General features: G+C 33.0%; 1 protein-coding gene across 3 annotated transcripts in view; it reads left to right on the top strand.

Moving 5' to 3' along the window:
- The window catches only part of LOC144440054 (astrocytic phosphoprotein PEA-15-like), a 42,595-nt gene that overhangs the window by 11,174 nt on the left and 16,477 nt on the right, over nt 1–14,944 (top strand). For 2 of the 3 annotated variants that reach the window (XM_078129292.1, XM_078129290.1), the window contains 2 exons: nt 9,141–9,333; nt 14,127–14,270. In XM_078129292.1, coding sequence (XP_077985418.1) covers nt 9,159–9,333; nt 14,127–14,270 — 319 coding nt within the window. In that variant the 5' untranslated portion in view covers nt 9,141–9,158. Of the gene's footprint in view, nt 1–9,140; nt 9,334–14,126; nt 14,272–14,944 lie in introns of all 3 variants that reach the window. The other variant, XM_078129291.1, reaches the window with a different exon arrangement.

The following is a 14,944-nucleotide window of genomic DNA, read 5'->3' as shown; positions in this document are numbered from 1 at the left end:
TACATAGACAGACATACATGCATACATACACACACACTCACACATACATACATACATACATACATACATACATACATACATACATACATACATACATACATACATACATACATACATACATACATACATACATACATACATACATACAAAACAATTTTTAAATTATTTAAAGTCAGAAGAATATTGTTTTAAAATAAACATCTTGTGTTCTCTTTTTTCTTGCCAAACAGTGTGATGAACTACATCAAATGAAAATATAAGTCACAGTATTGTCTGTTAATGTTTCTATTGTGATATTTATGAAAACATCAAATATCAGAAATTGATATTTGATACATGGTGTTCACAGTACCGGTACTTGCTGTATATTATCAAAAATACATCTTTCACTATCCAAAGCTCACTCTAAATATTTTATTTTTGGGAGATTTTAAAAGACAAAAATCTAGAATTCTCTGGTGTGAATGTATCACTTTGTAAAGTTAAATTTGATAACAGACAGATCTCTACTGATTATTTGTTGCTTTTTGAGTCAAAATGATAATTTATGCAAACAACGTGATTAATATTCGAAATTCAGTACTTTCAACAATTTAAGCGTCACAGTGTATTATTGTAAATTTATTATGTATGTTTCAGATGATATGCTAAGTTGCATGATAATTTATGCAAACAATGTGATTAATATTCAAAATTCAGTACTTCGGCCTCGGGAAATAGCATGTGATTCTGGTAACTCACAGTCCCTAAGGTGTAATAAACGGGTGCCAGGCAATATGTATTCAATATATATATATATATATATATATATATATATATATATATATATATATATATATATATATATATATATATATATATATATATATATATATATATAAGATGATACGATGTGATGTTCCCCTTTAAGAATGTGATAATACAATGACGGCAAGTCAGCTATTGGGAAGCTACGTTACATAAAAACAATTTGAAGCTGAAACTATTTGTGCAGCATGTTGATATTAAAGTATGTTGAACCTCAGATATCAAACCCGACAGTAGCACTGATGATTGCAAGTTTCCTCAAGTAGCCACACATTCAACCTGCAGCTCATTCAGTATTTACATCATCCTGATTACAGGGTGATTCCATATAACCAAAGCACTACCTTAGAGTTGTACCACATTCAATAACGATTGAAGTCCAAACACAGTACACATCAAGCTATAGAACTAGCTTTCAGAGAGCCACCCTACTGAGACTATTATTAAACCAACATCCATTCAATAGCTTCTTGCTGTTGCATCAACATGTTACGACAATAATTTCAGCTTGTGTCTGTCTTTAATATAGTAAACTAAAGCTTCGATTACCAGAATATTATACACGTACACACAGCTCTCCAATCTAGTAATTGTAGTCCAAGCTATTCAGTCTCCATCCATGATTGTACATTAATTTGTATGTTACAATCATTATCTGCATAATGTTTAAAAGTGAATGCAGTTTGTTTACATTTCATAAATTCAAAATGTTGCTTGTTTAAACAAATGTCTTTAATATCATACATGTATTGTACAACAAGAAGTTATGAAAAAAGAGGAACAGAAATGCAATTCTTGCAATTTCCGTTTTTAGTATAAGACTTCAGGCAATGCACCATTCAAGCCTTGAGGAGAATGAGATTGTTGATTGGAAACCATGGTAACCATGTCTACAATATCCAGTGATGTGAATGATTCTATTTCCTGTCATCCATGTGTTTGTTCAGTCTTCTGTAGTCATATTATTTGGAAAAAAATTGGTAGAATACAATGTATCAATTTAGGAAATGTCAAGCAGAATTTAATTTTATAGTGAAAAGTGCATACTACTCATAAATATCTCAACCTGCCGTATTCAGTGCAAATGCTGTTAGTGTTACCCTTTCACAACATGTGAATTATAGAAATTTGACAAGTCGTAAAGTGTGTTACATACATGTAGCAGGGCTTTATTTCATGGTAAAACTTTTACGCATATTCAGCTAAAATAAATCTAACACAAAATGCAAATGCAAAGTACAAATGCTGTTCACACCTTTCATAACATGTGAATTATAGAAATTTGACAAGTCGTAAAGTGTGTTACATACATGTAGCAGGTCTTTATTTCATGGTAAAAATTGTACACATGAAGCTAAAATGAATTCAGCACAAAATGCAAATGCAAAGTACAAATGCTGTTCACACCTTTCATAACAGATGAAAATAAAAATTTGACAAGTCGTAAAGTGTGTTACATACATGTAGCAGGGCTTTATTTCATGGTAAAACTTGTACACATATTCAGCTAAAATAAATCCAACACAGAAAGACACAAGACCATATCTACTAGCAGAAAGGATTGAACTCAGGAACAATTGACATACTGTAATACAGTAATCTGGATAGACAAGTTATGAATGCTCTCTTAATAATACTGAAAGTCAATGACATAGGGCCATAAAAAAAAAAATTGTGTGGTTCCGGTTACACTCAATTTTAGAATAGGTGGGGTAGGTAGATTTTTTATTTTATTTTGTTATTATATTTTTTCCATATGGTCTCTGTGTTATTAGTTTCTTGCCATCAGATGTACAGCCATTGTAGATTGGAAGAACAGTTTTATATTGTCTTTTTAAGTTGATGTCAGTTTCCACATCCGCTATTTCTGACAAGACTGCACTGTTTTCGTGATTGTATTATTTTTTTCTCGAATGTAAAAAAAAAAGTTAAGGATCGGCAGTGAAAAACTAGGTGGATGAGAACTAAACAACTTTTTTTATAGGCCTAAGTAAGAACATTTAGCTTGACTGTGTTTTTCTTAGGTTTTTAGTGTTATTTAATTACAGAACAAACCTTTAGTTGATAGCATGGAAGTACCATGGATGGTGAACTACCATAGGAATACATATTAGTTGCATAAAGGATTGTCAGAAAAATGATTCAAGGAACATTTGATATCGTTAATGGACTGCTAACTGTATAAACACTCCCAGATAGCAGAGATTCCAGTTTACAGTTGATAGCAATATATGGATTATTAATACAGATTAGTCAGGTAAATGGAATTATATGTTAACATTCTCATGAAGCTGTTAATTACATGGAATGACTTGACATCAATATCAATTCCTTGTAACATTCTTTAAGTTTCTTAACCAGCATGACACCATGACTACCAGGTTAATTTTAGTTTGAAATCTCTGAGATAACACATAGTACTTGTATTATGTATAATTAAACTTTGTATGAAGTAAAAATCTCTCAGATAAGACATAGTACATGTATGTATGTATGTATGTATGTATGTATGTACGTACGTACGTACGTACGTACGGATGCGTGCGTGCGTGCGTGCGTGCATGCATGCATGTATTGTATGTATGTATGTACGTACGTACGTACGTACGTACGTACGTACGTATGTACATATGTACGTATGGGTGCGTGCGTGCGTGTGTGCATGCATGCATGTATTGTATGTATGTGTGTATGTATGTATGTATGTATGTATGTCGGTCTGTCTGTATGTATGTATTTATGTATGTATGTATGTATGTATGTGTATGTATATGTATGTATGTATGTATGTATTTATGTATGTATGTATGTATGTATGTGTATGTATATGTATGTATGTATGTATGTATGTATGTATGTATATAATTAAACTTTGTTTGAAGTAAAAAATCTCTCAGATAAGATATAGTACTTGTATGTATATTAATTAAACTTTGTTTGAAGTAAAAAATCTCTCAGATAAGACTTGTATTGGTAGTATATGACTGTGTAAGTTGTAACTAAACATTTCACCAGCTGCTGATTGCCTGTTAATTGAAAACGACGTCAAAATAGGTAACATACATGTAGTGCCCATATAAAGTTGATTTTAATTAACAGATAAGTTTAAAAGATTTGTGTGTACAGAATAAATGTTTAGTCATTTAATAATGAATATATGTAGTGACTAGTTAGTCCAGAGACTTACAGGTAAAATAGCGAGGGATCACCGAACGACTGTGCGTATCATACACATTTTATGTTCCCTAAGAACAATTTAGATAGATAAGAAACTGGGTTAACAGACCACTCAATACAAATATAAACAACATCATCTGACCCCTACTGATACACAGACACATGCACACACATGTCCTTGGAATAAACAAGCTATTGAAAGCTATTGCATTACAGGCTTAGATTTTGACACATACAAGTGTATTGATTCAAAGTTACAAGTGATATGAGTGTACAGGCTGCTTGTTGGCAGGAGTGTGGTGTTGTTTATATTTGTATTGAGTGGTCTGTGGGAAGCCTGTTTCTTGTCTCTGTAAAGTATTCTTAGGGAACATAAAATGTGCATGATACGCACAGTTGTTTGGCGATCCCTCGCTGTTTTACCTGTACGTATTTGACTCAGCATTATACTGGCTTGACAGAGAGATCTGGTGAACGACATTGTCAAGACAGATAGCCAAGTCTCAGAGTGAATAAGTAGTGAGGGTAAGTGACTTGTTAAGAAAACCTGTCTCAACAAGGAAATCTGAATCTAACAAGGAAATCTGAATCTAACAAGGAAATCTGAATCTAACAAGGAAATCTGAATCTAACAAGGAAATCTGAATCTAACAAGGAAATCTGAATCTAACAAGGAAATCTGAATCTAACAAGGAAATCTAAATCTAACAAGGAAATCTGAATCAGGACACGCCTATAGAATAAGAATTTTCAATTAATTATACTGCCTTTTTGTTTACAAATATTTCATATTTCATCCTTACAGTATGTTCTAAGCTAAATTAAGTTTCAATATATGTTAATGGTTGTCTACCAGGACATGTCAAAAACTTAATATTCTGTTAATATATACAAATTTGAACTGTTTTTTTAATTTTTTTTATTATAACCAGTGCAATTAAATTTTTAATTCATCAGGGAGTTTTTCAAGACAATTTTGTGTATGGTAACCAATGCATTTAGATTTTAATTTCATTCTGTTTTTACTAAAGGCAATTTAACACCTTCATTTCGGCTTGTTGAATTCATATTATTCAACTACTTTATTCCTAAACACTGAGATTTATAATAGCCTTACCTATTGGCAGTGTGATGCTGGCGCCATTACTTGTACATGGTCACTCACCTCCCTCAAAATACAGACAGTAAAAAAATTCCTTGTCAACACATTGAAGTGCTATTTTATCTCCCAAAATCATAGAGTTGATAGAAATAATCACTTAGTGTGCAAAGTCAGACATAGCCTGACTGTACTTTTCCTGTAAGACTTTCTCAATAGATGGAATTGTACAAAGATAGTGTTTCAAATAATCTCTTCATTGATCACTATGCCAAGGTAGAATTAAGACTATCATTTTAAACTAATCCCAGATTAAGTTATCTAATCCAAGACATCGATCACTTATCCCGAGTATATCAATTAATCACTATGAAGGTTGTGATTATACCAGTAAGCTGTTTTGTAACCAAATCTTAGCAGGTATAATTGTTTCTGTGTATCCTGCCATTTTAACGGAGAAGTATTTACTTGAAGCTTCTTTACCAGGCACCTATATACATGTAAGGCTTTCACTATATGACCCCTAGATAAAGTCACGCTATACAATACATCCATATGCCTTTTAGCTATGTAGTACATGTCCTTTGCATTGGGGTCACAAATCTCAGACTACATCAGCTTTGTAAGCACTCTACTTCTTAACAGATGTGATTGCCTGTCAGAAAAAAAGCAATCTTCAGATTAGTTTGGAATCAATGTCTGATATTATAACATTCCTGAACTTTCAAGAAACCATACCTAGAGTACATATCATAAGTCATGATTTCCTTCATAGGAAACTCTTAACGTGACTCCGTAACACTCAACAGGCTATACATGACTGTACATGTATGTTACTGTGTTTTCAATAGGGAACTTGCAAACCCGCCATGTTGAATGTTGCATCATGGGAAATGTGATAATAAATACTAATGAATTGGTATTGTAAACAATACTGTTACATTGTTTGCAACCACAAATGATCAATTCAAAGGTGTTACGATAACCACAGATAATCCCATAGTCCTTTGCATCTGAGCATGCTCAGTCTGGATTGCAAGTTCCCTATTGAAGTATGAATGATAAAGTACTGGAACATATTGATACATGTAAACTTGCCCAGATACACTGATGTAGATTTAGCGATAGTAGTCACAACATTGCCTACTCAGCAGCAACTTGAACAACTGTTACAGTGTACTTTGATAACGCCACCGAATGGGCACGCAATATTCAGTTGCAAACAAACACTGTCTACCGGTAGATATATCATCATGACTAGATGTACTGAGTGGTGTATAACTATAAAACAACAAACCCTGGTAAGTGTAAGAGGTGCCAAATTTAAAATTTGTTTCGATTGAAGTAATCAGAAAAGATGCACACAATTGCGGCGTTTTAAACTCTTTGATCTGACCCTTCAAAATTCCGTACACATACATACTTTGGTAATGTATGTATCTAATATAATATTGCAGTAGTTTATTGTTCATACTTTGATTTGAAGCACTGTAATGGGCTAAAAATTCAACAATATATCTCCTTTTTTTGTTATGACACATTTGTCAGACTTCAGATAGATGTACATGTATATATAGACAAAGCAATTCATGTACAATACCGGGGTATATTGTATAGTGCCATACTCACACTAGATTCCAAGCCTATCTGTAACAATTTGTAATTTTGCTTTGAAGAGCAATTTAAAGCAAAATCACAAATTACTAACTGTTCATACTTTGATTGGAAGCACTGTAATAGGATAAAAATTCAACGATATATCTCCTTTTTTGTTATTACACATTTGTCAGACTTCAGATGGATGTATATAAAGCAATTCATGTACAATATATTGTATAGTGCCATACTCACACTTATAAGATTCCTAGCCTATCACGAACAATTGTGATTTTGCTTTGCTCTTCACTAACAGCTCCTAATAAAGAGCAATTTAAAGCAAAATCACAAATTACTAACTGCTCCTAATAGATATCATCAACATTACCAACATGACTGTTTGTTGAAATTTACATAATTAGCCTATATGTAGATTATGTCAGTGTTAATTGCAATGTACAATTGAGTATAAATGAGTAGCCGTTAACATCATGACTTCATTTGAATAAAATAAGCTGACATAGCATTATCACTCCCCATTGTGACCAATCAGCATGAGGGCATATTTTCAAGCTAAAATAATGGCTACATGGGGATAGTATCACAAGCGGTTGGTGAGAAGCAAAGAAAACCACAGATCACAATGTAGATATGCTACCAGATTCCAGGATATTTAAACTTTGAAGATAGTGGTTAGATTTACCAAGAGATTCCAGAGATATCTCATGGTTAGACTTAAAAAACATTACATCACACATTTTCGTAATACTTTGAGTGCAGAATCTAAATTAGGCATGTGCATACATAGGATTTATTAAGTTCTTGTCATAATTTCAATGAACCGTAATGTACAGGCTTCACATCATGCTGCTCACAATGCTATCTATCTGTTCGTTATTAATCAGTCGGTAATAATATCCGTTGCTGTACATGTATGTCATCTTGTATGCAATATATGAATTATGTATTTTCATTCTAAACTGCTGTATGCTGTATTTACCCCAGAATACATTAGAATCATGGCTATGTCACAACTAAACCACCAAACTACCACTGCACTATACAATGTACCTCTGAGTCAGAATAAGTCAATACATTAAGTTTAGAATCATGGCTATATGTCACTATTAAACCACCATTGCTTTACAGTGCTCAATTTCATCGTGCATGCACTACAGAATTTTCAACACTGCAACAGTACTGACTCCTTTTGAGCTGCAACAGCACTGAAGCAGAACTGCATGCGATGCTGAAATTGTTTCTCTCCGTTATAGACAAGAGATACAACCTGTTTACTGTATTGTTGTGTTACATCATTTGTTGTCGTCATACTTTCTACCTCTTGAAACCAACACTTGTCTAGAACTTTGAACAATTGGGTAATTTTTATTTGAAACTATATGCCAAACAACCTAATTACATTGTACCATCATTTAAAGTTTACTCACATTATGTTTAATATTCTACAAATACCTAAGATCTTATTAACATTAGTAGCCTCAATGAGTTGAGTACAACATTAAAATATGACTGTTTAGTATGTTATTCCTTGATATTTTTCTTCATTCAGCCAAGCAAAATATGAGTGACCTAAGGGGCCTTTGTTACTTCAAGTTGCTAGACGAGTAGTGACAACCCTTAAGTCATGAGTATTTTCTGCCTGAATGAAGAAAAATATTGGGGAATAACATCTACTTACCGTTCCAAAATCGGGGAAAGTAATGGCAATTTTGAACTTTTTTGACTCTTATTTCAAAAACAGCAGAACCAGTGACATAGACACGTGTTGTTGTGACATATTAGAACAACCAGAATATATATTCCATATTTTTTGTTCTAAATGGCTTGTGCATGGTACAGTCTGTGTAATTAATATTAGAAAGTACATTTGTACTGACAATTTGATGTACTTCTTTCAAAAATAGCAGAACCTGTGACATCATATAGACACCAGGATATATATTCCATATTTTTTGTTCTAATTACTAATTGTGCTAGTGTCTAATGCACCATAGTAATCAGAGTGTGTAGTAGGCATATGGTAATACAGTACTGATTTCTAACTTACCATGATTCCAAATAACTACATAATACTGTTCTTTTGATTTTTGGAATAATGTATTCCCTCATAAAAATTATAATATAAAATGTATATTAAATAATAGAAAAGAGCCTGTGAAGTGTTTCATACATTAACAATGTCTGCATAAAAGAAAATCGCTGGGAGAAATTCCAAGCGTAACAATTATTTAAAAAATAAATAAGTCTTTAGGGCATAGTTTATAATTTCCTAAAAAATTAAAATCCTGATATGTTTATGTGATTTTAATTTTTTTTCATTTTACCAAGTGTTTTCTCCTGGGAGTGGTGTTTCCTCCAGGGAGTGCAGGAAAATCAACAATTTTTAAATGTCAGTTCACCAATCAATATGTTAACATTGTATTTCTGTATTTTGCTGCAGACAGGAAGTTTTTCCAAGATGGCGGACGATTACAGTGATCTGTTACAGAAGCTTAGTGATAACATATCAGACTTAGAACTGAAAGCATTAGTGGCAGCCTGCTCTGATGTCATACCAGCAGATGACAAGGACAAAATCAAAGAACACAAAGATTTATTTAGATACTTAGAAAAAGTTGGTAAATTAGGAAAAGGTAAGTAGCAAAAATTTATCACTTTAGATTTATTTAGATAGGAATTAGTAGATTTTTTAACTTCTTTAATTGAAATTAATTTTTTGAATTATTAGTATGAGAATTGATGATAATTATGTATTCAGTAAAATTCTCATCATTATTGTCTGAACATGATGATCTCAGCATGTTAGAGAAAGAGCTCTTTATTTCCAATTCTCTGTAAGTGCAATGGCAGTTGATCTAATGCTAGAGGGTCAAAATAGAACAAGAAGGTTGACTTATTCTCATGTATGCTTATACCGTAATGTATGTGTACTGGGTAGTGTGTGGGGAGGGTGGAGTGGAAGTCGTGATGTCAACCAAGAAATCAAAAAGTCAATATCTTTCAATCTGATTAAAATCTGATGTGGTGAAAACAGAAACTAGATGTCTTAATTACCTTTATTTCCATCGTGTTGTGACACTTGTTTTGTTCCAGGTGATTGCCGCCTTCCCAAATCTGACCCTGTGTAATAGACAATCCCGTCTGAATCTCTTGGATCTTGAAATGTTTCTTCAACCAATCAGCATGCTTCTTTCAAAATCATTCAGAGAGTCTCCATATGTGTTGACCTTCGCGTGTGTAAGGGTACTTCGTTTGCTTGTTTTTTTCAATTTCTCCAGTGTGCGCAGCTGCCAATGTAACACTCATCCTGATTGGCTACTCAAATGCACGAGATCCTTAAGATTCAAACGGATTTGTCTATAATACATAGGGTCAGATGTGGGAAGACGGCGATCACTCGGAACAAAACAGCTGTCACAGCAGGATGGAAATAGAGGTAAATAAAGACATCTAGTTTCTGCTTTCTTAACATCAGATTTTAATCAGATTGATTATCTATATGACACCTAGATGGTAGAATTCTACAACAGATACTGAGAATTTTAACCATATTGACTTTAATAGTCTTATCAAGAGTAAAAACATTAGTATATAAAATATTTATGTTAAATGTTACAAGTGTTTGAATCCAGTAAAAAAGGTTGAATATAACATCACTGTAACGTTCATTTCACCATTTTATACAGATATGTACATGTCTCTAGATCACATTTGCAAAACACTAGGCACATCAAGTTAAAACATCCAGTAAAAGTGTCAGAAACACCTGCCAAAGAATGTCAAGTGTTTTTTATGATCCCAGGTGTTCACGTATGTAAATTACACATCCACATGTACAGCACACACAGACAGACAGACAGACAGATACACACACAGACAGACACAAAAAGAAAAGAAAGAAAGAAAGAAAGAAAGAAAGAAAGAAAGAAAGAAAGAAAGAAAGAAAGAAAAAGAAGACAAGAGAGAAAATAATTCCCGATTTATTTGACAGCACTCCTTCCTGTCCAAACACCTCAGCATCTAAAATAGACTAAAAGCATTTGTTTTATAACTAGTTTAATATAACTATACATTATTTGATGTAGCCAGACTTATTAAATGTAGAATCCAGCACCTAGGGTGATTTGATGAGATAGTATCTACTAAACTGATATCAGGATTTCTAAATCAGCTGCCACAGCTGGTGTTTATATCATGTTTTTAAATCTACCCTTCAGAGATAGTAATATAATCTAATGCCTCTTACATTGACATGTGACATCTCACTGTATATAGCAATTGACATTTACTTTATGCTTGACATCTCACATGTACAGCCATGATAGAGATATAACCATTTACTTTATCCAATGCCACTAGAATGAAGTGTTACATCTAATAACACGACTGTGGATCTGTGCAGTTACAAGGGAGATATTAAAGCATTACAAATCCAATACCACTAACTTGAAATATGACATATATTAACGTGTATATGCAATTACAATTAGGGAGATAAGCAGTTATAAATCCAATGCCACTAACTATTTTACAGTGTCGCTGAAGAAATAACATCTCTGGTTTGCAAGAATGACTTGAAATGTAACATCTAATAATTACATGTTTATAGCTATACATGGGAGATTACCATTTCCTTAATCCAGTGCCCCTAAGATAAACTGTGACATCAAGTAACATGTGCATAAATGTAGTGATATATATAGGGGAGATTACCATTTCCTTAATCCAGTGCCCCTAAGATAAACTGTGACATCAAGTAACATGTGTAGTGATATATATATATATACATATAGGGGAGATTACCATAAGTTTAATCCAGTACCATTAAAGTGGCCATATGGATGAGAATTTGGTATTTATTTTGGATTTTTATTTGATAAAACAGCTCCACTATGTTTTTATACTTGAAAAAATAATGCGAAAGAGCATATACCAAGTCTATGTTCATAACTCAATAAACTGCAAAACATTAAACAATGTATAAAATGTTTGTTATTGTACATACAATAACAAACTTTTTACACTTTTTCCATCTTTTTGCAATGTATTGAGTTATGAACATGGACTTGGTATATACTCTTTCGCATTATTTTTTCAAGTATAAAAGCACAGTGGAGCTATTTTATCAAATAAAAATCCAAAATAAATACCAAATTCTCATCCATATGGCCACTTTAACATAAAGTGTGAAATCTCACCTGTGTATATAGCTACAGGAGGGAGACTAACTTTTATTTTATGCAGTACTACTTTACATTACATGTGACATGTAGCATGTGCAAAGCTATGTGTAGGAGATTAAAGTGATTACGTATAATAATCCATCAAAATGTTAAACCTTGTAACACATACTAGACACCAAAACGATTAGTGGTATATTTCTTACGAAAGGGGTCCAGATAATACTGAAAAGATTCTGGTCTGTACAATTTGCTGTAAAACATTACAGTCTAAGTCTTAGCATGCTTGATGTGTTTGATTGACATGTTGTACACATAGTAGACGTGGAAAGGATTAATGATATAGTTCTCATAAAAAGGTCCGGATAATACTGAAAAGGTTATAAGTTGAGAAATGCTACAATAAAGGAAACACAGAATGCTTGACTTTATACAATAAAGGTGACTCAATGTTTGCAATTATGACATTTAAGAATTATAAATTCCATAAATTGTTTATGAGTTCACAGCATTTAAAATCATCGATTGGGTGGGGGTGTTTTTATAGTGAAACCACATTGCACCTGTCAATAATACAACCATTTTGTATAAAAAGGTTGATACATATATTTAGAATAAATGAACACTCCAATATTGTAGTCCATCAATGTATATACAGAATTCCTTCAACATTCAAATGAATTATTTGAAAACGTGTTGAAAGATTTTGTCTAGCCACTGACAACTGTGCTGCTATATGTTGCCACAAATTTAGAGGCCTTGATTTTTTCCACAGCCCACTCAATTTTCGATTCTTGTTCTAAAACAAGCCTACTAGTGTAATAGTGTGTGGAATTCAACCTATAGGAATTATTGACCCTAAGATTGTGTGTCTTGAAGGGAGTATGGGAATTCTGTGTTCATTGATGTAGAAGTGTTGACACAGACAGTTATTTAGTTTAAATACATGTATCGGCCTTTTTTATATAAAATGGTTTGTCTTATTGACAGGTGCCATGAGGTTTGAAGAAAAAAAGTAACCGATCAATGATTGAAAATGCTGTGAACTCAAATATGTTATGATTTTCAAAATGTCATGACTGAATTTGCAAACAAGTCACGCTTATTCAATAAAGTCAAGCATTTCTGTGTTTTTAGATCCTCTACAGCATTTCTCAAAAAATTAGCAGGAATTAATTTGGAAATGAAGTAATGTTTGTAGCTCTACCACTGTACCTAATTGTATTGACCAATACCATCGATTCCTATTCCCTTATTTGTTTCCATGGCAATCATAGATCTTAACGATCCCAGATTGTTGCAGTTTCCACAGAAACACAAACCTGATGGATAGGAATAAAGGATCATTTAGTTACTCAGACTTTCAGTTTCTAAAAGATATTGTCAAAATCAATTTAGGAAATACCGAGTTTAATATTTGTGATGCTTGTATAACAAAAGCTCGTTAACTTCAAACTTAGCAAGTATTGCAAATTCAAGATCAATTGCTTTGTTTTTCTTTAATTTGTCAATCAGATTTTGGAAATTTGTAGGTGTGTCAGTTTTAATTACCTAGTATTGTTCATTGGTGTTTTGTTATTTGTTTTTAAATGTCTTTCAAATGTCTTTTTGATGTGTTTGTTTGTTTGTTTGTTTGTTTGTTTGTTTGTTTGTTTGTATGTCACTAGGGATACAAACTACACTAGCTTTGCTAATTTTTTGGATATTTTTGCTATGTGTGTACAGTAATGTATCAATTGTTGGAGTAATAGTGACCTTATTGGAATCTAGTTTTTCAAGTGACTATGTAGCTCTCATCTGAATCACTCAGACATCATCAGCGTAATGGTGTTGTGCCATTGGTTAAGGTGATCTCTGAGTGGAATCAGTACACAAAATAACAACAAAGCAATCAAGGGTCCGGACAGCGAAGACAAATTCTGGCCAAGGAAAATATGACAATCAATTAAAATTAGAGAACACCAGCTGGTGAGAGTGTTTCTTGGCAGTTGAGCAAAATTTATGTGATGTGAAAACACGAAGTGACTCTCCAACCCAAAAGTACTTCATTTCCCTGAAGTGGCATTCCCTTTTATAGCAAACTAATTAACTGACAACAAAACATTCAAATATTACGACAAGGTTCAATGTTTATACAACTTATTATGATCACTATTCATGATTAAAACTATTTAAAACAAATATAAAACAAATTATTTGAAGTTTTGAGTAATTCTCATGACATCTTTGTGTTCTTTGTTAAATAGATAATTTTAACTACTTTGAACATGCCTTGGAAAAGATATGTCGACCAGACCTTGTGACACAGATGCTGGAATATCGGGAAAAAGTAACAGGTGTATCGGAACCAAAACAAGAATGTACATCTGGACCGGCAAGGAAATACAAAGGTATTACTTATATTGTGACAAGTAACTTTGTAAAATGGAGACTGTATTGTTCATTGTTCCAAGAATCAATAGGACAGTAACTTGTACATGTAGTTACTTTGGAATGGTAAGTTAGAAATGAATACAATAGTTTGCTAATTAATAATAATAATAAAAATGTTGGTTTTTATGTAGCACTTTCCCACGCTGTGTTCAAGGCACTTGGCATTTATTGCCCTGGCATGGATCTATAGTGGCACAATGACCCTTTACTTCCTGAACTCATACAATCCATTGCAGCCATTTAAGCGCATAGGATTAAAGCAATCACATTGCAACCCCTACCCTACCAGGTCCTCAATTATACAGCTGGGTTGACTGAGGCACAATCGTGGTTCAAATCTTGCCCAAGGACTTTAGCCATTCAGAAACAAAGGCAATGACAAGGCTTGAACCTTCAACCCATCATGACTCGAAAACCTGCACCCTGCAGATTCCTAGCCACCTACTCTAACCATTCACCCATCATGACTCCACGTTGTGACAGTTGATCTGACAACTGCAGACCTTGGTCACGCAAATATTTAATTATTAAGTGGTATTTTCTCTCTCCAAAAGTTATCATTCCACCAGTTAGCCTAGTCATTAGCTCACTTATAATTTGTCATTTACTACACTAAGTCTTTAGCTTACAT

This window comes from Glandiceps talaboti, chromosome 9, assembly GCF_964340395.1.
Source record: "Glandiceps talaboti chromosome 9, keGlaTala1.1, whole genome shotgun sequence".
NCBI classification, from domain to species: domain Eukaryota; kingdom Metazoa; phylum Hemichordata; class Enteropneusta; family Spengelidae; genus Glandiceps; species Glandiceps talaboti.
Note: the sequence above shows the minus strand (reverse complement) of the source record. Positions and strands in the feature narration are given on the sequence as shown.